This window comes from Leucoraja erinacea, chromosome 28 (assembly GCF_028641065.1).
Source record: "Leucoraja erinacea ecotype New England chromosome 28, Leri_hhj_1, whole genome shotgun sequence".
Taxonomy (NCBI): domain Eukaryota; kingdom Metazoa; phylum Chordata; class Chondrichthyes; order Rajiformes; family Rajidae; genus Leucoraja; species Leucoraja erinaceus.
This window is the reverse complement of record NC_073404.1, coordinates 31453309-31479462: the sequence shown is the minus strand read 5'-3', so window position 1 is coordinate 31479462 and position 26154 is coordinate 31453309. Positions and strand designations below refer to the sequence as shown.

Sequence of the window (26154 nt, the reverse complement as noted above, 5' to 3'; positions counted from 1 at the left end):
CAGTTGTACAGAGCCCTAGTGAGACCACACCTGGAGTATTGTGTGCAGTTTTGATCCCCTAATTTGAGGAAGGATATTCTTGCTATTGAGGGAGTACAGCGTAGGTTTACAAGGTTAATTCCCGGGATAGCGGGACTGTCATATGCTGAGAGAATGGAGCGGCTGGGCTTGTACACTCTGGAGTTTAGAAGGATGAGAGGTGATCTTATTGAAACGTATAAGATTGTTAAGGGTTTGGACATGCTAGAGGCAGGAAACATGTTCCCGATGTTGGGGGAGTCCAGAACCAGGGGCCATAGTTTAAGAATCAGGGGTAAGCCATTTGGAACGGAGACGAGGAAACACTTTTTCTCACAATTGTGTGAGTATGGAATTCTCTGCCTCGGTGGAGGCCGGTTCTCTGGATACTTTCAAGAGAGCTAGACAGGGCTCTTAAAGATAGCGGAGGCGGGAGATATGGGGAGAAGGCAGGAACGGGGTACTGATTGGGGATGATCAGCCATGATCACATTGAATGGCGGTGCTGGCTCGTAGGGCCGAATGGCCTACTCCTGCACCTATTGTCTAATTGTCAATGTAGAGGAGGGCCAGTGTATGCCTGGATCAGGATTGTTCGGTGTACCCTACAAAGAGGCAGGCATAGCTGGGGCCCCATGCGAGTGCCTATAGCTACGCCTTGGATTTGGAGGATGTGGGATGAGCCGACGGACAAGTTGTTGAGGGTAAGGACCAGCTCTGCTGGCCAGAGGAGAGTATTGGTAGATGGAAATTGGCTGGTTCTGCGGTAGACACTTTGTGAAATTATCCTTACCCATGAAGAAATCCTTTGGCCTCAGTTCTAAATGCTCTCTTCTTTCCATCCACATCAAATCTTGGGACTTTGATGTGAGTTCTTGACTCTTTAGTCAAGGAAACAACCACTTGGCATCCATTTGGTTATGTCCCGTCAAAATGATGCATTCTATGAAACTTTTTTAATTACACTAGTGTTTTTGCTGTAGAGTTCTCCTTCTGTATGAATCATACTCGTTCATCCGTTAGACATGTTCAGCATCTGCAAGCCATGTCCTTCGATAAGAGCAGCGTTATATGCAGTATAAGAAGGTCTGAAGAATCAGAGTTGGTTTGCAGGTACATCATGCAATTAAAAGACTAAGCTGCAAAAAACATTGGGAGTCTGAAGAAGGGTCTCGACCTGAAACTTTACCCATTCCTTCTCTCCCGAGATGCTGCCTGAGTTACTCCAGTACTTTGTGCCTACCTTTAGGTTAAATCAGCATCTGCAGTTCCTTCCTTCACACCAGAAGTACTGCATATAATGTTTAAGAAGGAGTGTCAAACTAATTTCCTGATACTAGATGATGTACATTGGAACAGTTTGATAGACAGATCTAAGCTTGGGGAAAGTGGCTTTGTGTCTGAATAGCAAATCTACCAAGGCATTTATTTTTGATGCATTTTTAATCATTGCGATTAAATTTAGTGCTAAAGGTTAGTTGTTGCTTTGAGAATTATTTAGAACCATTCTAACTTTAACTGATACACTTGCTTTTTTACCGAAAATCATTCTAAGCAAATTTTAGAAATAGTTGAATAAAACACATATCATGATAGTCATGATTTCTGGCAAATTTGCAGTGGTTGAACTGTTGAGTCAAGCCAAGCATAAACTACATTAAACTTGCCACTTAACTTTAGAGGTTAGATGTTGTCTGTATTGATATTAATTTCCTGCCTTTGTTACTCATTTGTGGAGAACCAGTTTTGCCTAGAGGTTCTGGTGCAATTGCTGACTTGAAAAAGTGAGCCACCGTTAATCCTGTATGTTGGTCAGTCTATTCCGGGTTTTCATTCATTGTACTCTAGAGGCTGGGATGTGATAGGTGGTGATAACCAGGGTCTGCAGATGATGCAATCTGGAGAAAGAAAGTGATGGAACTAAATGAGATGGTGTGGGCAAATTGGAACAGTAGGGGGGAGGAACCCAATGGGAGGAGTGTGTGGGTGATGGGGTACTGTAGGTAGGGAAGAAGCAGGATGAGAGTGCATGAGGTATTTCCGCTAATACCTTCATCCTCTCACCCTGCTGCTTCCCCCGCCTACTCCGTGTGGTCTCGACCCGAAACGTTGAATGTCTATTTCCCTTAACAGATGTTGCCTGATTCATTCAGTTCCTCCAGCCATCTTTGTTCCAGATTCCAGCATCTGTAGACTTTTCTCTCCATAGATAGAACTTTTTTTGTCTCTGCTTTCATCTAGTGCAAAACCTTAATGGAACTTTCCATGAGTGTAAGCAACAATGCTAGTCCAAGTCTTTTCAGATTTTGCAATTAAAGCATATTTAAACCATCATACATTCATCTAGTAGGTAAACAGATATGGTAATACCCTGCACCATCCTGTGCAAATTTGTAGTTTACATTTTTATAGCTTGCTAATAAAAGCTGGACTTGTCAGTACTTGATCACATTTTCTTTCTTTAAGATGTCCAATAACGTACAATTTTGAGTGCTTAAAGGATGAATAATGTTTTTGACAGCTAAACAATTTATATTAATACAAACAATTAGAACAGTTGTTTTATGTATTAGTTTTGTCAAATGCCCTTTGGCTTCGTAGCCAGTTATTTCTTTCCAAACAGCTTTTGTGCATAATGTCGCAAAGGAGATCTATGCCTAATTAATACAGCACATCACTGCTGTACTAAATTATTAACTCAGAAAATTAGCTCTGTTTAAATCCAAATCTTCTGATTGGCAATCTTAATCTTATTGAGTCAATGGGTCTAGGTGTTAATTAAAAATCTACGGTAAAACCAAAATAACCTGGTCTGTAATGTTCTTGATTTGCAGCTAAAATAAAATGTTGCAGTTTCCATACAAATGTGAAGGTTTAATGAACTTAAAAGATGAGCCAATGTTGCAAATCTCTATCATGGTTCTAACTTGGGTTTCCTCTAACTTTGAATTGGCTGCTTAGACTTGAGCCAGGAGTTGTTGTACCTCTGAAATTCTGGTCGCGATAACTCCAACAAGAGGCCAATCTTGAAAAAAAATGTCCTGAACATCTCCATAGTTATGAAATGCGTAGCTTTAAGCTGCTGTATCTATTCAAAACTAATTTAAGTTCATGCCGTAAAACAAGCTTTGAGCAAGATAGATGTTGGAAGAAGTTGACAGTAGGAAGATTGGAATGATCTTGTGTAACGAGCACCATGATTTTGTTTCTGAAGGAGGAACTTTAAAAATATATATATTTTAAACTGCAGATGCAGGAAATCTGAAATAAAAGTATTGGAAATGTTCAATATGCTGGGTAACATTTGTGCAAATAAACTATTAATAATTCTGCTCTGTGCCTCTTCAATGTTTTAATTTTTCAGAACAGAACTAACATGAATGGTTATTGATTTCCTGTCACTAAATTGTGTTGGGGAGATACAGCACATGAAGTGGACCCTATGGCATGCCAAGTCCACATTACCATCAGCTACCTATTTATACTAATCCTACCTTATGCCAGTACTTTTTATTCACCCCACATTCTCAACCAATTCCCAGGTTCTTTCACTCGCCTACACAGGTATTTCACAGTGGCAAATCGTTCAGTGTGGGAGGGGAACCCATGCAGAAGGCAGAAACGGGGTACTGATTGGGGATGCTCAGCCATAATCACATTGAATAATGGTGCTGGCTCAAATGGCCTACTCGTATTGTCTATTGTCAGTTGCAGAGAGGATTTGCAGACTTCACAAATGGCACCTGATGTCGGGTCACTTTGATTACTTGATTGGGGATCTTTTGTTGGGAAGCATTCATCTTGTGGCATAGTTCATGTTTTTTCTCTGGTTCTTCTCATTGTACATGATCCCTGTGTTGCCATGCATTAAATCTTTTCAGTATTTAGCCCAATTTATGTTTTTCACACTCTGCTGTTGTTCCCGGATTACCTCCCTGTGAAACTCTTAACACCTACTTCTGCACACAAAGTTTTATAATGAAAGAGCATTTAGTTTAGAGATACAGCATAGAACCAGTGATCCCCGCACAATAACACTGTCCTACACACACTAGGGACAATTTACACTTATACCAAGCCAATTAACCTAAAAGCCTGTACGTCTTTGGAGTGTGGGAACTTCTGGAGGAAACCCACGCAGTCACGTGGAGAACGTAAAACTCCGTACAGACAGCACCCGTAGTCAGGATCGAACCCGGGCCTCTGTAACTGCAAGGCAGCAACTCTACCGCTGTGCCGCTCAATTTATACAACTTGGTATTCAAATATTGACGGAGAATTTGATTTTTGGTGTTACTTAGTGGAATGCTACTGTAATTTAAATCTTTGAAAATAGTGTTACTTATATTTACCGAGTGAATTATTTGGTTTAGAAACATGTTTTGATAGAAACATGTAGAATCCATTTACTGGAATCGAGATAGCCTTTATAGTGCCAACAATTAAATTGTTTAAGAAAGAACTGCAGATGATGGAAAAATTTAAGGTAGACACAATGTTGGAGGAACTCAGCGGGTGAGGCAGCATGAACATTATTGTTGATTTAAAAAAAACTTACAAATAATGTAACTGAAACAAAGCATAAAATCAAAAATGCACATTGTTAATGAGTGGAATAGTTAAAATCAGAATAGCTCTGTCTTTTTTATGTTGGGGAAAGTTGAGCAATGATTTTCTTGGGTGTAGGCCAGAAATTATAATGTCAGAGGTTAGCTACTTTGCCAGTAGTTCTGAATGCATAACACATGGCAGATAATCTTGTCATCGCTGCAATATATGTTTAGTATATTTGCTTGAAAAGTATTTAAGTCTAATTTTTGTTTTTTCTTCTTAGGTTTTGAAGAATTAAATGGTGATGCTGGATCAGAGGACGAATTTGAATCTACAGCAAGCCAGGAAATTGAAGAGTTAAACTTGATTTCTTCCAGCACGGTTAACGGCAGGAAGCAATTTCTAGACACTAATTTCAACCCCAGGCACACAACAAAAACTATTGTACACAACAGAGTGGTTAATAAAACAAAGAATTATAATCAAAAAAACAGTATGGACAAAAAAAATGACAAAGTCTTTGAGAATAAATCCAGGGATAGCAGATTGATTGAGAAAAAGGAGGCATTGTCACTTCTCAATGGTGTTATATCTGGCAGCTCTGGGTATATTACAAATGGATTTTCTGTCAAGAATTCAGCTGACAATGATGGTAGTGGATCTGAGAGTGGTTACACTACCCCGAAGAAACGCAAAGGTCGGAGGAATAGTGACAAAGGTGTTGAGAACTTGAATTTGTTTCAAGACAAAATCATGCAACGCGAGGGGAATTCACCAACCCCAAAACTAGATCTTGACAACACCAAGCTCGAGTTACCCGAGCAGAAAGCAAGTCGTGTCGAAAATGCAAAACCTAGTGGCAGGTATGAGCCTGCACCCGTTAATGCTGCTGGAACCCGTGGAAAGGTGGGAGCCAGTGAAACTCAGCGAAAAAATTCCGATGGAAAGCCTAGTGGTGGTAAGAAGTATGAAGAGAAACCGAAATCTAAGGCAGCATCTGTGACTTCAAAGGAAGATTCCTGGACTCTCTTTAAACCACCTCCAGTCTTCCCAGTGGACAACAGTAGTGCAAAAATTGTTCCCAAGATTAGTTATGCAAGTAAAGTTAAAGAGAACCTCAACAAATCATCCTCTAATCAGTCTCTGGCTGTGGACACTCAGACACAAGCTTCAGGTCGTTTGTCACATGTTCCTATGTCTGCTGTGAAAACTGTCACCTCAACTAGTTTTTCCAATGGTTTGGCTTCAGTAGTTACTGATGGGCATATTGGTGTTTCAGGAGTTCAGACAGTTATTGCTGCCAATACTGTAGTGCCTGCCTCATCTGGGAGTGAAACATCTGTGTCTCCTGACGGCATAGACCCAGAGGCCATGGAACAAAGAAAGCAGGGTCTCTTTGTCTACCCTTCAAATATGCAATCGGTGCTTCCTGGCACAACACAGGTGGATCTGCCATCACAGACAACTCAACAAAACCTGGGGGATATTTTCCAGAACCAATGGGGGTTATCTTTTATTAATGAGCCAAGTGCAGGACCTGAGCTAGCATCTGTAAAATCTGTGGACAACCCACCTCTGGATTTGACATTTCAAGCTGAATGTGCAGCCACTTTGGTTTCACAGGGTGCTGAACTGCTGTCTTCAGGATCTGAAATTCCTGTGTTTCCAAAGGCTTATGAACTAGACAAACGGACTAGCCCTCAGGTTCTCGGCAATGTCATGAAGACTGCCACAGTGGCTGCTAGTGTTTCTGCTGAGAGCATGACTCGGTCTGTGGAACCACATATTAGTGAACTGCAAAAGATGGCTGCTACAAGCCAAAGTGCAATAGGTTTTGCCCCAAAAGACTTTGGGAAAGAAACACCACAACAGGCCTCTTCTACCAATGCTTTGGTGCCATCAGCCAAAGAACACCCAAGGTACCACAGAGGCTTTGACAGAAAAGACAGCTTTGGGTCATTTGACCTGAAATCTGCTGTTATGTATCACACTAAAGGTAATATTTTTAAATAGTGTTTTCACACAAATGGAAATTATATGCTATAATACACTTAATCTCAAGACTTTGTTCACCTTGGTGTCCATTTATATTGGGAATCAAAACATCTATGCAAGTAATAGGTTCAAGCCACTGCCATTTGGAGTATGGCTATTAGAGGGAATGTTGTCCCAGTAAGCATATCAAATGTTACCTTGGCAGTGTGAAACCTATCAAGAAATCGTTCTTGTGTTGTTCCTGTTTTATTCTTAAATGCCAGATGCGTGTTCGTTCCACTTTGTGTGCGGCTTGATGGAATCTGACTATGTACCTGGCATGGCTGCATGTTTCTAGCAGGGCAATTTGTTAGAAACCTCGATTGAATATTTCTTCTCTTTACCGTGCAGCCATGATGTTGTCGAGTTGAATTTATTGTCATATGTTCAAGTATGGTGAGCAATGAGTGCACTGAAAATATTGCGTACAATAGCATTAGACACTTCTAGCTGAGATTGTTAAAATTACAATTAGGTGGTATTAAACCTGGATACATTTTGATCTGTATACCTTGCACCACATCCCATTGTGCCTTTGAAATTCTGTACTCAAAAGGAATGCGGAGACTAATTGTTCATTCAAAATTGGTTATTGTGGGTTTATGGGATTGAGGCGTAAGTTGTGGGGTGGCATAGAAGAAACAAGTTCCCCCCCCCCCCCCCACGACACTTGTGCTGAGGGCAGGCAGTGCATTTGGCACCTACGCACTGAAATGCATCTCATTTCCTGACAGGAAGTTTCAGTTGGAGCTTGGTTGAAACAAAGGAGCTTTTATATTTACATATTGGATCAGAGTATCTACTGCAAGATCCCAGTTAGGGTTCCTAATTTTAGTTTAAAATCTTTAATGAATTGTGCAGTCAGCAAGGATTTTTGGTGCTGCCAGTTGTAGAATGAGGCTTCATCCTGCAGTATAAAGAGCACAGCTGGTATAGGTGCAACCTCATGGTGCCAATGACTGATTTGATCCTGACCTCAGATGCTGGGTAGCATTTGCATGTTCCTTCTGTGACCATGTGGATTTGCTTCAGGTGCTCTGATTTATTCCCATATGCCAAAGACATGTATGTTTGGAGGTTAATTGGCCTCTGTAAAATTGCCCCAATGTGTAGGGAGTGGATAAGAAAGTAGAGTAACATGGATCTAATTTGAACAGGTGATCATGGACTTGGTGGGTCAAAGTAACGGTCTATTGTATCATAATTCTGTTATTCAAGAGTACGCAGGTAAGGGCATTCTTTAATGACAACCATCAAAGCAACTTGATAGGCAACTGGAGTTTACATTTGTGATTATTAATATATTCCAATTTAAACTGTTAGCTTTTGCATAGCTTTGATTTGCTATAATGGTGATGTATTAAAGAGTGGCTGCCACAAGTGTTAAGGTTTGCTTCTGTTCATTAGCTGCCTTTACCCATAAGATTATTGTCCTGGACTTTCCCCGAGTAGAAAGAGGCAATGGTCTGTAAGGAGCAGGAATCAAAATGGCCCCTGGATGTTAATGACATTCAATTTGCATGTTTTTATTGGTCATGCTTATTGACAAAAATAAAGTTGGCCTCTTACAACCTCATGGCACCAAATTGTCAGAGTGGTGCAGGAAAGCTGCGATATAGGTTGTATCTGTGTAAGAAGGAACTGCAGATGCTGGTTTAAATCGAAGATAGACCCAAAGCTGGAGTAACTCAGCAGGACAGGCAGCATCTCTGGAGAGAAGGATTGGGTGACGCTTCGGGTCGAGACTCCTCTTCAGACACATGAACAGATTCCAATTAAACTCTGAACTAGTGAGGAATATAAGTTTGAATAGCTGTAAATTGCTGAGACAAATGACGGTCTATTTCAGTTCACCTTTCTTCTGTGTATGGGTTAAAATACAATAATTAAACTTGTGTGTGATATTGAAGTCCTGCTAGTTTACTTTTTCCTTCTTGCTGGTGGCATCCTTTCCTATCTGTTGTCAGCTGGGAGTTCAGAGCTGGAAAATGTCAATATTTCCCATTTGTGCAAATGTTTTTACCTACATACAATAAAATGTTGCAAGTTTCACTGATGCTAAGTGGGAAAACGAGCTGAGAAATGGATGCAAAGTGCCTGAGACAAATTTGCAGGTGTCACATAATGTGTTGTTTGCTTTGGTAGGAAAAATAAATGCTGAGAACCTGATGTTGGTGTATGGGTATAATGAGTTGATGTTCAGGGTGCCGTTTCACAGGCACAGCAAACATTTGAAAGAAAATAGAAATTTCGTCAGGAAAAAATAATTTCAATCTGGCCTCTATTGCTAGGAAAAGTGTAGGAACAAGAAATGCAGTCTGAAGAAGGGTTTCGGCCCGAAACGTCGCCTATTTCCTTCGCTCCATAGATGCTGCTGCACCCGCTGAGTTTCTCCAGCATTTTTGTGTACCTTTGATCTTCCAGCATCTGCAGTTCCTTCTTGAACAAGAAATGCTGTGTACTTGTTCAGGGCACTGGGGGAGATAACATCTTTGTATACAACTACAAGCTTCAGTCTCTGTCGAAGGCAAAATTTGCTTGCCTGTTAGGGAAACAATATGGATTTGTGTGGTTGATGCAAGGGTAACAAAATGTCTGCAGGATCAGTTAATATCAAATGAAGTCTGAAAAATATTAGGGGAGAGGAGTTTCAGAAGACTAATTAGGATTGTTACAGAGGCTATTTATCTTGCTACAGTCTAGGACCCAGGGGTAACCTTGAGATTCAGCAGGCTCATTCCTGCTACTAGAGTTGTCCCATCAAAGGCTAAAAAGTTTGGGTCCGTATTCCTTGAATTTAGACAAATGAAAGGTGACCCGACTCAAAATAAGATCCTAAGGGGATCCTAGCCAGGAAGGATGTTGAGATATGGTGGTGGAGTCTTGAACAAGGGGATGCAGTTACAATGCAAGGGCAGTTCATGTAAAACTGATACACGTGAACATTTCTTGTGTGGAGGCTAGATCTTTTGATGTTGAACATCTCAAAGATTTCACAAGTAGTAGGAGCAGAATTAGGCCATTTGGCCCCATCAAGTCCACGCCACCATTAAATCATGGTTGATCTACATTTCCCTCTAAACCAAATTCTCCTGCCTTCTCCCCAAAACCTTTGACATGCTTACTAATCAAGAACCTATCAATTTCCACCGTAGAAATAGCCACTGACTTAGCCTCCACGCCCCTCTTTGACAATAGACAATAGGTCCTGAAGTAGGCCATTTGGCCCTTTTAGCCAGCACTGCTATCCAATGTGATCATGGCTGATCATCCCCAATCAGTACCCCGTTCCTGCCTTCTCCCCATAGCTTTAAGAGCCCTTGTGGCAATGAATTTCACAGATTCGCTGCCTTCTGTGGTCCCCTGTCATTTTTTTAAACTCCAGCGAGTACAGGCCCAGTGCTGACAAACTCTTACGATAGGTTAACCTACTCATTCCTGGGATCGTTGTTGTAAACCACCTCTGGGCCCTCTCCAGAGCCAGCACATCCTTCCTCTGATATGATGCCCAAAATTGCTCACAATATTCCAAATGTGGCCTTACCAGCACCTTAGCCTCGACATTTCAAGTAGACAAAATGTTGGAGTAACTCAGTTGTTGGCAGCAACTATGGAGAGAAAGAATGGGTGACGTTCTGGGTCGAGACCCTTCATACAATCTCAACATTACAACCCTTTTTTAGTATACAAGCCCTCTTGAAGTAATTGCTAGCATTGAGTTTGCTTTCCATCATGGGTGTCTGCCTTTACCAAAAGGTGGGATGTGGGAATTGCTCAGTTTTCCATGGTCACACATGGACATTTGTAGTCAGGAGTTGTTGCGCAGTGGTTAGTTGAGGATCGTTTCTTGTATGTTAGTTGTAAGGTGCTTTGTCATATGTCTCATTGAACAGGTCGATGTTGACTTGGGACTTGGAAATGCAAATCAAGGAGTGCGTACAGAAATCAAACATGGAGATAGTGAAAATTAGATATTTTCCCATTGGTGCTGTAGATTAGTTTCACTCCATTGGGCACATGGAAGTGAAGTGTTATGTGATAAATTAGGAAGAATATTGGTCTGATGCAGATATGGGAAGAAAAGGGACCCCCCCCCCCCCCCCCCCCCCTTTGTTACATTCCAAGGTAGAATGTGCAGACTCCACAGAGCTCCGGGTGTTACCTGGAGCTGAAGTAGCAAGTCTACTAGCATTTTGCTTTGGTTAACACAGGAATAGTTAGTTTGATACGTGTCCTAAGTTTCCACGTGAATTGACTGTGGGTTTATTATTGTGTCGATCTGCTTGGGTGTGTGACTGCAATGATTCTTATGGGAAAATCTGATACCAGAATACAATTGATCATTGATTTTGTTTGTATGGTGGTATTGCTCTCATCCTGTTTTGGAGGTGCTGGTTGCCTTTTATGAACAGAACTGGGAGTTGAGCATCACTGTTGAATATTGCCTTGTATTAATCCAGATAACTGAGAGAAACTTCCCAAATTAGTATTTGTTGCTCCCACTTTGTTTCTATGCATGGTGGTGAGCAAAAAAGAGTGAAGGTTAGTTTAATTTTGCAAACCTATGGCCAATGTACTGCTCCATAGTCTTGAACTGAATTAAAACATACAGTAGCTGTAAAGGGGGACATAGGGTCACTTAGATTTAAGGCTGAAAATGGATAGTTTTTTTTTAGTAACCAAAGTTATCAATGTATAATTTTTTGTGTGTTGGAAAATAAAATATAGTGGCCCAGCTGATGGACTTGCTGCCTCACACGCCAGAGCTGTGTTCGCTCCTGTTCTCTGGCACTGTTGAATTTGCATGTGGGTTTCCTCCCACATTCCAAAGACGCATTGGCTTTGTAGGTTAACTTGTCTCTGTAAAATTGCCCCTAATGTGTAGGGAGTGGGTGAGGAAAGTGGGATAACAGAACGTGTGAATGGGTAGACAAAAATGCTGGAGAAACTCATCGGGTGAGGCAGCATCTATGGAGCGAAGGAAATGGGCGACGTTTTGGGTAGACTTCAGACTGATGTGAGGGTGCAGGAAGAGGCAGAGACGGTGGGCTGAGGGAGACCTGGGAAGCGGAGGAGAAAGCAGGGACCACCTGAAATTGGAGGTCAATGTTCATACCGCTGGGGTGTAAACTGCCCAAGCAAAATATGAGATGCTGCTCCTCCAATTTATGGTGGGCCTCACTCTGGCCATGGAGGAGGCCCAGGACAGAAAGGTTGGATTCGGAATGGGAGGGGGAGTTGAAGTACTGAGCCACCGGGAGATCAGGTTGGTTATTGCGAACCGAGCGGAGGTGGTGGGCGAAGCGATCGCCAAGCCTAAGCTTGGTCTCACTGATGTAGGGCAGCTGACACCTAGAGCAGCGGGTGCATTAGATTAGGTTGGAGGAGGTGCAGGTGAACATCTGGCGTACCTGGAAAGACTGCTTGGGTCCTTGAATGGAGTCCAGGGGGGGAGGTAAAGCGACAAGTGTAACATTTCCTGCAGTTGCATGGGAAAGTGCCAGGAGAGGGGGTGGGAAGGGTCGAATTGACCAAGGAGGTATGGAGGGAGCAGTCTCTGCAGAAAGCCGACAGGGGAGGAGATGGGAAGATGTGGCCAGTGGTGGGATCCCGTTGGTAGACAAAGCTGGAGAAAATCAGCGGGTGAGGCTGCATCTATGGAGCGAAAGAATAGGCGACGTTTCGGGCGAGACCCTTCTTCAGACTGATGTCGGGAGGGGGTAGGCGGGAAAAAGAAAGGTTGATGCGGAGACAGTAGGCTGTGGGAGAGCTGGGAATGGGAGGGGAAGGAGGGAGAAAGCAAGGACTACCTGAAATTGGAGAAGCCTATGTTCATAGCTCTGGGGTGTAAACTACCCAAACAATATATGAGGTGCTGCTCCAATATGCGGTGGGCCTCACTCTGGCCATGGAGGAGGCCCAGGACAGAAAGGTCGGATTCGGAATGGGAGGGGGAAGTTGAAGTGCTGAGCCACCGGGAGATCAGGTTGGTTATTGCGAACTGAGTGGAGGTGTTGTGCGAAGCGATCGCCAAGCCTGCGCTTGGTCTCACCGAGGTTGATCATATGCTGAATAATCCAACCAGATTTTTGTTTGGAAGTGGAAAGATAATAGAAATTGCATTCTTTGCAACGTGTAAAAAGAGTTGAGATACTGTATTGTAATTTTGCTACATGTCATTGTGGTATATATCATGTCTTGGTTGGTGAATATGTTTAGTTTGTGACTTTATTTGAAGCAGAAATAATATGCGAATGCTTTATTGACCATAATTCCGACTAGTAACTACGCACTTCGTCCAACCACATTATCGCACGCATCATGCAAGCCGTCTTAAATGACCACCTAAACTGTCATTTGGCAACCTAAAAAGCTGCCGAGGTTGCCCAGCTGGCAACAGGGGAAAAAAAGTTAAGTGAGAGCCCTGACTTTCGTAGAGTTTATGTACACAAAAGTAATTAACACTCTTTTTCCTAATGGTTCTTGATGTATGAGCAGTTGACATGGCCTTGCATTCTGGAAGATTGCAATTTTTCCCCCCCCCCCCCCCCCCCATAATTTGTGGATCATCTCTGCATGGCGACGCATTGAGATTTATTTTTATTCAGTTACTAATTAGTTTTAGGTCTAGAATGTTAATGTACAGTATTTCACATTAATGCCAGATACACCTTGGTTTAATTAAAGCTGGACATTTGCTTCTGCCCAGGCCAAAGGAATAAACATTTCTCGTATTTTTAGTTCCTTCAGGGCAAATAGGAGGCAGTGCTTTAGTGTACCAGTGGCTTTGCTAGGGTTCAGAGGAAGAAATTGCATCTCCATTTGTGTGGTGTTAGAAATCAAAGTTTTGTATATGAAATGAGGATTTGTTTCTCTCTGAGGATAGACACAAAAACCTGGAGTAACACAGCGGGACAGGCAGCATCTCTGAAGAGAAGGAATGGGTGTTGAGACCCTTCTTCAGACTGTTTCTCTCTTCCTGGTTAAAAATGTTCCCCTCAAATTGTTCCGGCAAAGGAATAAGAACAGCAAATGTGCATAGATTTCAGAGGGTTTTTTTATACAGGTTTGAGTGAATGTTAACAATTGTAGACCCATTAAAGACTAACCCTGACAAGGATTATGGATAATTGTTGTGGGTGCTTTGATCCTATTTTCAATGGCAAAAGGCAACTGAATATTAGTGGATTAGTTAGTGAGAATCTGAATTTGCTCAGTTGTATAACATTATTCCTTGTAGTCTGCCTATCTTTAAATGCACACATATGCCAAAAGATGGACTTTATTTTGGTCAAGGATCACTTGGCAATCTTGGTGCTTATCTTTCTAATGAGGAAATGCATCTGTGGAAATGTACTCAATGATCCTTTCCCTGGAAGTGCTAACTAGTTCAGAGTTGGTTACCCATTCAGTGCCCCGGCAGATCGGCATTGTTCATTTCTGGCCATGTACAAATGATTTTGGCGATGAATATTTGATTCATGTGTTTACTAATAATCCATGATGTGTCAGCAAGCATCATATTCTTTTTCTCTTAACCTCTGACACTTGCCAATTACAACACTCCATGCAGTCGTTCAGACTGAAGATATACACAAGCTGGTGTAACTCAGCGGGACAGTCAGCATCTCTCAATAGAAGGAAAAGGCGACGTTTTGGGTTGCGACCCTTCAGACTCATTAGCTTGTTTGATATCATCAAACCTTGGTTTTCTTGCAATTATTGGATAAAATCGTTTAGCTGTGAAAGTTTGTGCAAATAGTTTAAAGTATTAAATTGTTAAAGCTGTTATCATATTTGTATTTCATACTCAAACAGATTTCTACATTTAAGACCAAAAAACATTTTGCTCCTTGGCAGGACTACTTCAAAGCAAACATTGGGAAAGTGGAGCTTTAGAAATAAACAACTAACACAAGTGCAGGTTATTGGAATCTGTTTTCACTGAGCTAAACTGAGAAGGAATGGGTGACGGGTTGGGTCTGAAACATCACCCATTTCTTCTCTCCAGAGATGCTGCCTGTCCCGCTTGTTTGGTATTTCCAGCATTTAATTTCAGATTTTTAATATTAATTTCCTTTCTCATTCAGTCAATGCAAAAACACTTGTCTAACCAATCTCTCCTCGAATCCTTTAACTCTAATGTGTTTTTTCCATTTTAAGTTGTCATCATGGATACACCATTTTCTTATCCTCATTTTACTCTAACTCGTTGTCTGGGGAGTATTCTTTTTGTTCTTGTATAGATATCCTTTAACTGAACCTAAGAAACATTCTCAGCCCCTTAAATCACCGTTCAATGAGTTCATTGCTGGTCTCGAGTCTGCTTCAACCACACTCGCATCATATCACTTGACTTGTAAATCAAACATCTCGAGTCAGGTGTTTAATTGTCATGTATACTGGGATTGGAACAATGCATTTCTTTGCTCCAGATCTGTGGGCTCATTAATGCAACGCCACAACAATGGATTGTATTATTTGAAGTTGTCTTATTGACCTAAATGTATTGGATGGAAATTAGATTAAAATTTGGGGTGCATGGCCCCTGGAGCATACTCAGCCACTTGATGTTGTGGCTGAACTTCCATGTCGCTGTCTTCCTATTCCATTTCCACAACTCTAGATTCCCATCGGGAGCAAAGCCATCAACCAGTGTTGGACTTGAATTTAATTGATGGCTGAGAATTCACAGCTGCTGGGGTAGGAGCATCAAATACTCAGCCTCAAAGTTTTATTCTCATGTGGCCATTAATGGCTGGTCCTCTAGTCTGAGATGTATTTCAGTAGATTTTTGCATTGAGGCTATAAATTCACTTATTTCAATGAGACTGGCTCTTTTTAAAACAAAGGCATGTTTTAATCATTGGAGTTCCAATTTCGTTCCAAGAATCTTTAAACAACTGAATGTCTAATCATCAGATATAGTATTGAATGTTGCAGAACATTAAATGTTTTGATCAAGGTTGTGTTTGAGACTAATTGAATCCCTCAATGTGTACGATGAAGGCAGATATCATCTCCAATTTTAGATGTGAGTTACACATCATATTGTGGGAGCATTTGAGTCTTTTGTCATATATAACAAAAGGGAATATTTAAATTCTTACTTATAGCAGCACAATGGGTTTGTAAATGTGGTATCCAGTAGATAATGTAAACAGAAAAGATAATTTAAAAATCAACTATAGTGCAAAACAAATCAAAGTCCGTGGTGCAAATTTATAGATGAGTTGGAGTTTGCAGTGTTCATTAGCCTGACGGAAGAAGCTGTTCCTGAACCTGGACATCGTATCTCAATTCTGAAGAGAGTGCCTGGTGAAGTTGACTAATTCATGTTTGAGAATTTGTTATTTTTAACCTTTTCTAAACCGTGAGGATTATAGAGCTTCGGGTCAGTGTAACTTGTTTCCAATCTAGTAAATTGCAAGAATTTGTCTTAATTGAAATTTGCATGCATTAAATCCAATGCCCATCATTGCATAATGTGTACAAATTGGAAAGTTTCATGGGATTCTGTGGAATTATGGTAATAGTTTATACATTTTTAATTTGGCATCAGCTGGAATATTGCTTTTTGCATCGATTTAAGGCCTTGGAGAGAGTGTAGAGGAAACTGGACTTGCCATAAGAGTGTTCAGTAGAAGAGAGGATTCTTAACTTAGAGCAGAATAAATGAACAGAAGATTTTGTAAGTGGGCATATGAATGTTGAGGCAAAGTTCTCCATGTTAGTAAGCAGAAGCTAATTGGCAAAATAATCTGATGGAAGATTCATAATTTTCTCTGGAAATTATATATTATCTCAGTGTGACAGAAGAGAGTTAACTTGTTTACATTTTGCTTCGAGCATTGTACTGTAAAATTTCACCTGTGCATTCAGATTGGGTATGATGGCCAAATTATCTCCTGTACATGTTTTACTTGATATTAATTGCACAACAAATTGATGTCTTTCAATATTAAAAGCTCCAACAAAATCATTCAGTTTTACTTATCTTGTATATTTTTTGTGTTTTAGATATGTAACGGGTCAAACATTTCCATGATTAGTAAAAGCGATTTGTAATTTTTGCCTGTGCATCACTTTTCAAGTATGTCTTTCTATAATAAGTTGTGCAGACGGGTGCTGTACTATACTGCTATTTGGAAATGAGTAAAATGAATCCCACAGCCAATTACATTGCCTTTTGCTGTGCATCTTTCAGAAAATTTGAAAAGATAAATTATGGCTCGTTTTTGATTGCACCTCTTTTGTTTTACAGAAATGGACTCTATATGGAACCTGCATAAACAAGGTAATTGCAATTAAAAATTTCGAGCATTCAATTTTCAATTAAGGTGCAATATAGTGTCAGCATGAAATGCATGTTACTTAGTCGGCCTAAAGAACACAGTGTCAGAGTAACTCAACGGTCTGAAGAAGGGTCGCGGCGTGGTATCAATCTATCTACCTATCCATGTTCTCCATGGATGCTGTCTGACCTGTGAATTATTCCAGCATTGTCATTTTACAAGTTACTTAGTTTTAAGTTATAAATTGTTTATATGATGTGAACGTGGATAGATTGATACCACAACGGAGAGTGGAGAACCAAGCTTGGTTCCTCTTTCATAAACTGGCTGAAACTGCCATCTACTCTGATTTTTCCTCTTTCATTAGACCATAAAACTTAGTAACAGAATTAGGCCATTCAGCCCATCGAGTCTGCGTCGATTATGACCAGTCTTTTTTTCCCTCTTAACCCCATTTTCTCCCTGTAACCATTGACACTCCTGCTAATCAAGAACTATCAATCTCTGCTGTAAACAATACCCAATGACTTGGCATCTACAGCCACCTGTGGCAATTCCACGGATTCACCACCATCTGGCTAAAGATATCCCTCCTGGTTTGCAACAAGATTTGTTTGATACTGTATTTGGATTGGAATATTCTGTGGAATTGTGGTTCCTTGTGAATTGGATCTAGTCCAACATTCAACATTAGAATTAATTCTTACTAAATCATCAATGAAGATGTATAATTGTAATGAATGATTTGATTTTATAATTGCACATTGAAGTACGTGTATCTACATGATAAACATTTCTGTTTTTATTTCAGATCCTTCGAGAGTAGTTACTTATGATGAATCTATGGACCGTCCTGGTCAATGAAGTCAGCTTGGTGAACTGCCTATTTTCATTGTTGCTGCAAGCCACTGTCTGGAAGCGGTTATGCTCCTTTTAAAACAAAATCATCTCTTCAGCAGTGGGCCAGTTCAGGAGAGACATTCAAAATAAATAAAAACAAAAAAAAATATTTTTAAAAAAACAAACTGAATTTGAGTGAGTGCAAAGAGTGTGTCCAACAGTTATTTAGATGGACTTTAATTGGATATTTAATGACCTCTGGTACTGAACGTATTACAAAGCAAAACCTGAACGCAATGAATAGTGGACATTTTACTTAAATCTGGTTCTTAAGATCCTGCTGGTGTAATGTCAGGCTCTGGCGAACCACTGAAGGGGCTGTCCCACTTCACAAAGGCTGCATTTGGCTGTGAGTGCACAGATTCCACAGGGGGAAAATACGAGGATTTGCAGAACTTTTTAAACAAAACCCCAAAAAAAGTTATGCTGGAATAATGCCTTGAAGTACGGTGTGTGTTTTTTCTTTTTCCTTGCTGCAACATTCTCAGATTTTGCTGGGATTAAGATGGCCTGTTAGGCCTTGGGGGAAAAATTGTCTTAACTCATCACTGGGAAGATATCAAAATCAGACAACTGCAATATTAAATGATGCAGGTCTAATGGTTCACTGATCAGAAAGACCATGCTCCACATGCGGAGGGTGTATTATGTGAAATGTGGAGTGATTCAACTTAGGTATTTAATGTTGTACAATGCTTTCCCTTTTAGTTTTGTTACGAATTTGCCATCGTACGTGTTAGTGACATAAACTGCACTGCTTTTGCTCCGGGGCTTCACATTTGCTGCCCTTCTAGGCCATTAAAATATCCCATTCAGTAGATTTCCTCGTTGCATATCTGGCCTTAACTATTACTAAATGACATGTATTTGCTTACTATGCCCTCCTTTCCCTTTTTAATATCATCTTGCTTTTTAAATTGCATTTTCATGCACTATATACCAGAATCGTGCAACAAAAACATACATTTTTTTTAAAAAGAGAAAAAAAAAGTAGATTTTAAAAAGTCAAATTAAAATTGGATCACTCTCCTACATTCTTTAGCCCTCTTATGGGACAGTTTCTGTCAAAATTGATGATTTGGTTATTGAATTCTAATGCATTCTGTGTAGTCCACAGCTTTATTGCTGCTTCTAAACTCTATTAAAGATATATTTTTAATATGAAAAATGTGCTTGGATTTTACAAATCAGCAAAGTGCTTTATGGCAATATTAGAAGTGAGTGAAGAGTGTGCAGGCATGGACTTGTGAATGTGCAACGGTAGTTATTGAACACTACAGCTTGTGCAGCATGTAAGACTAGACACCAGAGTGGAGAGATTTGTTTTTATCGTCCCTGTGGCTTTACGCTCTGTCTTGCAAAATAAATGTCCTCTATCTAATTTCTGCAGTGTGGTTGTGGATAATGTAATGTGCTCAACACTGCTCCTCCCCAGATGCTTGTGCTTCCCTTTTATCAGTTTGGTTATCTTTCAAGGACTAGACAGGAGTTAACCCTCTAATTTGTTTAATAAACTAAAATCTTACAATGCCAAATATTTCTGCTGATTTTATTTTGAGTAAAAGCCCATTTCTGGGGAGAGCATTTTCAAGCTAGCATACTTTTTTGGGACAAAAGTGTGCTTGCATGATGGTGGCCAGGATTAAATTTGTAACCTGTGGCATCTGGACACAGGATCTGTCCACTTACTGTATTTTTTTAGAAAACCTTACGTATGCCTTTGCACACCGAAATGAAAAAGCAGAAAACCACTGTCCTTTCCATTTTCTTTTTCCCCCTCCCAATGGAATAGAAAGGTTTGCATTTAGTTTTTTGTTGAGTTTGTGCTACCTTAAACACAAGCCTGATATTTTGGGGGCTTTAACTGATTCCCAGTAATAAGCAAAGTATACTAATGAACAATCCAAGATGGGCAGTTTTGTTTCAGAATTTCAACAGTTTCTTATTTTGTACTACATATTGTTAGCAGAATCTTTCTTGGTCATATTTGGAGATGTTCGCTGGCAGATGTCAAATGGGGAAAAGTCTTGCCATGGGTCGTTTACTCAAAGCAATTAATAACTAATTTGGCTACTCCCAACAAATTTGTAACAACTTAATTTGATTACTAATCCCTAGAATGAATGGTAGGGCAGCCCAGTACATGTTTGGTACTGTACATATCTGGTACACTAGGGCCATACAACTACTGGGTCAACCCACCCAGACTTTGTTATGCGTAATTACACCTTGTTCTATCTTGTGATCTGTCACTCTTCTTTGATTATTCAATAAGCACTTAAAATTTCTTAACTTTTTAATCTGTTTATATTTTTTTGGATAGGCATGTAAGTTTTAAGCGTAGTTCAAATCATTTGTGACTAATTAGTACAGTGAATGCTGATGTGTTACTGTCGTGGATGTAACATTTTCCGCCTCAATTGTTAGTACTGTGTAGCATAAACCAAATACAGTGTAGACTGCAGTGCCCTTTCTATGAAGAGACTTAAAATTGGGAAGAGGGACTGAGTGTGTATGAGAGCATGTGTGTGTGAGATCTATACAGTATCTGGTGCATACGTTTATTAGTATTGAGAATAAGAACTTAATTTATTTTGTGCCATGTGTTGATTTCATTTCATCGAGTAATAATCATCAGAGGTCTAATTATTGCAGAATGGCACTAAGCAAGTCAGATAGCATAGGTTCTTTTAAATTCTTGTTGCTACGATACAAACTAATCATGTTTGAAGTCTTTGATACCTGTGTTTATTTTTAAAAAGAATTATTTTTTTGTAATGCAATGTCAGTCCAGCTGTAGGCCTTGCAGGTTAGCCTTTTTCATTCCAGGTCCCATATTGTGTCCCCTTTCCCCAAGGCAAAGGCTGCCGGAACCTCAGGGAGTTAAAGCTGCCGACATGCATGTGTGCTCCATGTTCCACCCACATTTGTTTAAAGAACTGTTAGTTTGTGTCACTCCCCCCCCGCCCCCCCCATAGTATTTTCTCAATTGTACCATCAAATTTGATGGCCTGTATGGTTAGTTTTGGTTCATTAATGCAAGTCTTGTCTGTATGTCACCATAAAATTAATGTATTTTTAAATGCTTGCTATTGTTACTAATTATGTTAATTTAAAAATCAAAAAAAAATTAAAGTGTATAAATGTGGGATTGAACATTTGATCTATAGAAACTTTGTCAAATCACAGCTTGGAAAAGCTTTAGGCTGTTCAATCCTTGAACCAGTATTCAAGGATTATTCTTTCCCTTTGTTCAAGTATCTGTTTACAGTAAAGGGTGATTGGGTTGTATGTAATAGACTGAAGCTGCTACATGGGGTTTCTGACCAGGCATCCTAATAGTAGGGACAGCATGGAAATGTATCGTGAAATACATTAGCATAGAACATAAAGCTGGAGTGCTGAGGAGCATAATACCTTTGAATAAGTAGTGCTTCAGAATTATATGCTCGGTGTATTTATGCCACCAGAGTGGAGTTGGTGACTGAAACATGTTGCTGTGTTCAGATACAGTATTTCTTAACCATAACCAGTATTTGGCAATGGCTCTCTGCTGGTTACGTATTTCCAAATGAAAAGACATGACTCGGTCAACAAGTTTGAGTTCAGGAAATTCCTGTTTACATCATGTGCGAGAGTAAAACACTTTTTTTTTTTTTTTTTTTTTTTGCAATCTTTGAAAAATATCCACGTGAAATGGCAATTGCAGCTAACATTCTACTTGGCACTTGTGGTGGGCAATGAGGTGTTGGTTCCCTGTGTATTACGACTGACCTAGTAAGTATTAATACAGTTCCCATCTGCAAACATTTAGGCATCTGAAATGTGAGGGATGTGGGAGAGTTGGTAGCCTTTAGTAGAAATTGAGAAGTAAACTCATGTTTATTACATAGTTGTAATAGGGAATTGGTATTAGTAATGACACGTTTATATTATTCATCTAGTAACTAATACATAGCTGGAAGATCTTTCGCTTAACAACTTCAGGAGACTGACCTTTTTGCAGATTTTATTCCCAAGTGTTCTTAAGCTTGTGGTTTGCCCGTGTGTGTGTTGGTGAAAAGATGCATGGAGTACATTGTTTCCCGTTTTATTTTTGAATTTGCTATCCAACCAGGACACTTTGAATCACTTTAAGGAATTTAGTCACTTCTTTCTTGCAGATGAAAATTTGGGAAAATTCTGCTTTAACTATGTAGAATGGCTGTAAGTTAAATACGAGTGAAGAAAAATATTTCATTAATGCCATTAAAGCTGAAAAAGAACAGCATCAATGTCAAATACATAGGACTGTGTTATTACAGCAGTGTTGGTGTAGTTATATTTTAACCTGATTAGATGAATGGCCTGAAGGGTCTTAAGTGGAACAAACTATTTATTGTGCAATTATATGTTCTCATTATCCAGTGGGTATATTCAACAAACAGTTTTTAGTTGCTCGTTTCTTTACCACCCAATGATATACCACAGGAATAATGGCAGGCTTTGCAAAATACACCTGTCAACCAAGCTTTTGTCTTGCTGCTGTATTGGTGACATGGTCTAATTTTTCTAGCCAAAAGTTGGGCAGCATATGATACAAACAGTTAACGTTTTCCATGATATTGATTTATGAAGATATAGAATTGCCCTCACTCTGGTAAGAACGTGTGTGGCTACAGTATCATTTTTTTAAATTGTCTGTGAATCCTGAATGTGTTAATAAGCACCTTGCTTTTAAAAAAAAATAGTTGTCTGCAACTTATTGCTGAGTAGAAAACTGTAATTTCTTCCTCCTGCTCAAAAAACATCTCTGCTAATTCTGCCTTATACAGGATCCCTCTGTGTATCATTGTGTGAGATTTACTTCCTGGGCTGCTTGCATTACATTAGAAATGCATTTTGCACACTCAGGTTTTGCTGAAGCTCCAGTAATGTTTGCTTGAGCTGATGGTATTGAGCTATGCACGTGTTTTTGAGTTAGTAGATTTCTTCCCATTCAGTATGTTTATGTTGGAGTGTGTGTGCGTTGTTCTTTGCAGTTTAAGTTCTATAGTCAGGGTCGGGTGAACATATCTTGATGGGCCAATTACCCATTAGTAATGTAGAATTCTCCCAACCCCCTTAACCCTTTGAGATATTCAAGCATCAAGATGTTTGTGGTTTGCATTACAAGTTCAGACTCTGTTCAGATAGAGCAGGTTCAATAAAGAATGACCCAATTCTTTCATTTTCATGTATTTGTCACCTATTTGTATGTCTCACGATTGTTAAAAGCTATAACCTATATCTCACACGTTTTAAAAGTTCTTATTTCTAACATTTGTAAAGAACTGCATAATTCCTGATTAAACTGTTGCTATTTTCAATTAGTGTCAATTTTTGAATTTTGTTTCAAAAGCCATAGGAGAATTTATATAGAAAGTTATCTTGTAAATGGGTGTTAATATAAATAGGTGTACAGAGATGTATGGCTGATGGTTTGGCCAAAATGTATGTTTTTGATTTACTCCAACTGTTCTCCCCTCCCCTCACTGCCACCAAACCTAAAATACTCTTTTATAAATCATTTGGGCACCTCCTAAACATACAGAGGATTATAAAATATCCAGTGCCTATTTGATCTAAACAATTCAACAGAACAGGTTTTCTATAAATAAAGTGTGCTTGTGAATATCTTTTTTTTTAAATAACATCGGGAATTGTACAATAACCGTCATGACTGATTCTTGATTTCTGACCTGTTACAGGTTAGTTAGTGCTTGTAATCAAAAACATACATTTTAATATTAATTGCCAGACTTAATGTACAGTACCTTTCGTGAGCTCCAGGAGTTAAATTTTATCTTATCAGTTAAATCATTCCCAGCAAAATGCCCTTTATAATGTCTTGTATGCCTCCGATAATCCCCCATCACAATGTGGTCTCTCTTGTATTGAGAATCTGAAACACACGAAACAACACTTTGGCAGAAAATGTTTCTGTTCTCCAATAGGTCTATTCAACACTAAATGACATCATCTGAGGAGAAATAAAAACTTGAGAATCTATTCCTACAAAGTGACTTGATGCATTTCAGTAGGAACTATTTCCTTAGTTTGGATTAGTACAATTTAAATGCTTCAAAGAAACTTCTCAATTCGAAAGGAACTTGTGTTTCCATGCTTTATGCCAGTTACTACGTGTGTGTGTGTGTGTGTTTGAGTGTAAATTTAAAGCGTATCCAAATTGTAAACTACCATGATTTAGCTGGTATGAGAAGTACAGAAACTAATCCTGGATGAATGTGCATGAATTCCTCTGTAAATTTGTAACCAGAACCCACAGAAGACTTGATTCTTGGGAGTTGCCATGTTTTAGATAATTATGGTTTGCCCAATCTCCCCTTTTATTTTTCCTACCCCATCCCAAAATAAGCTTGTACGCCTCACTGCTTCTTCAAATGGTTTGAATTATTTGCAAACATGTTATGGCTACAAATTGCTTTAATTTTGCCACCGATATAAATACTGAAATGGAAAGCACTAGACATGCAAATAATACACACGGTCCCTTCTTCCCAGAGGAGGAGGTTTGTCTGGTGTTGTATTTGAAAATGCATATACACATACATATATACATAGATATATCTATATATATCTATATATATATATATATTATCACTGTTGTAAATCTGTCATGCTTTTTCATCTTGTGTCCAAGTGGTCGAACAACCAAGGAAAAATAGAGATTATATGATCTTGTCTCCTAAACGCCTGTCAGAAGGAAGAATGGAGATCTGGTTATTAGCATTGTATTTTTTTTAATTTTAATCACAACTTGAAATCAGCATTGTGAATCTTGAGAGGAAAGATACTTTTATGAAACCATAGTTTCTTAAATATTGTTGGAATTGAGCATGTGGATAATGAACTGTTCTTGTGCAACTGTATGTTATGAACTGATTGTACAAACTTGACCTGGGCATGGGACTGTGGCCTTAATACATGGCAACTCCAAAGTAAATGATATCTGAAAAAATATTTTGTGATCCAGTTTTATTGTATATGAAATTTCTTTTGTCTAAAGTTTTTGTCACTCTTAACCTTAATTCCTTTCTGTATACCCATCCACTTTGTAATAGATTGTAGCTGTAAAAGTCGATTCCTGGCAGCATTAGCCATGCTCTCGAGCTCCAGGAAGTGAATTAAATTTCGCTGCAGGCTTTTCAATTTTGTTTCCTTTCAAGACTTAAGTCATGACTGTCTACTAAGTTCACTGACAATCATGGTACAAAAAAATGTTCAAATAAAACTCTTCTGCTGCTTTATTTTCTGCAATAAAACTTTTTTTGTTCCTTTTTTCTATTAATCACCATCACTTGTTTATCGTGGGTATTCTTGGTATCAATTCTCAGAGGCTAGGAGTGTGATTTTAGACATACATACTTTTGTGTTTAAATCAAACATCTGCATTTCTAAAGTTTCAGCTGTGGCTCGATGGGTTACAATAACTAAAATGTCAATGAAGCAGGAGTGATGTTGAATATGCAAGCTTGCAGCATTGCATTGAGGGGAAGGGAATAACTAGATGCACACCTGAATTAACCTGATGGATAGATTGAAGGGAAAAAATAGTCGCGTTGACTTTTTGCCACGTTAAAGTTAAAATAATTTAATGAAAGAAATGAGACGTTTGAGAAAATTAACATTTTCATGTAAATGAGGAGTAATGAAGGAAACTGGATGCTGAAGAAGGGTCACGACCTGAAACGTCACCCATTCTTTCTCTCCAGAGATGCTGCCTGTCCTGCAGTTTGTGTCTATCTGCTGGAGGGACTTAGCAGGTCAGGCAGTGTTTGTAGTGGGAATAGATGGGTGATAGAAGGAATGAGACCCTGCACAAGGGTTCTGTGTTTATCAAATTTGTTGATAAAAGAATTGCCACTACTGGTTTAATTAAGAAGCTAAAAACTATGGGTGGCACAGCAGTAGAGTTGCTGCCTCACAGCGCCAGAGACCCGGGTTCGATCCTGGCTATGGGTGCTGTCTGTATGGAGTTTGTACGTTCTCCCTGTGACCTGCGTCTGATTTTCTCCCACATTCAAAACGTACAGGTTTGTAGGTCAATTGGCTTCTAAATTGTCCTTGGTGTAGGATAGAACTAGTGTACGGGGATCACTAGTCGGCATGGCCTCTGGCAGAAGGGCCTGTCACCGAACCGTATCTCTAAACTTGGCAATCCATTTTTGAAATGATTAACAGTTAATTCCACAACAAGTGTCAAAGAGTGTTTCAATCATATGTATGATTATGAAAACAAAACACTGAAATTCTAACTTGCAGCAACATTGGTCTGTAAGTACAGTATTCATCGATAACATAATAAGCAACATTT

At 39.5% G+C, this 26154-nt stretch overlaps 1 protein-coding gene across 1 annotated transcript in view; it reads left to right on the top strand.

Moving 5' to 3' along the window:
* nufip2 (nuclear FMR1 interacting protein 2) overlaps positions 1–25133 on the top strand; it is a 33325-nt gene extending 8192 nt beyond the window's left edge. Inside the window, exons 2-4 of the mRNA XM_055658177.1 lie at positions 4853–6565; positions 16868–16900; positions 17710–25133. Coding sequence (XP_055514152.1) covers positions 4853–6565; positions 16868–16900; positions 17710–17762 — 1799 coding nt within the window. The 3' untranslated portion in view covers positions 17763–25133. The remainder of the gene's footprint in view (positions 1–4852; positions 6566–16867; positions 16901–17709) is intronic.
* Positions 25134–26154: the final 1021 nt, after the last annotated feature.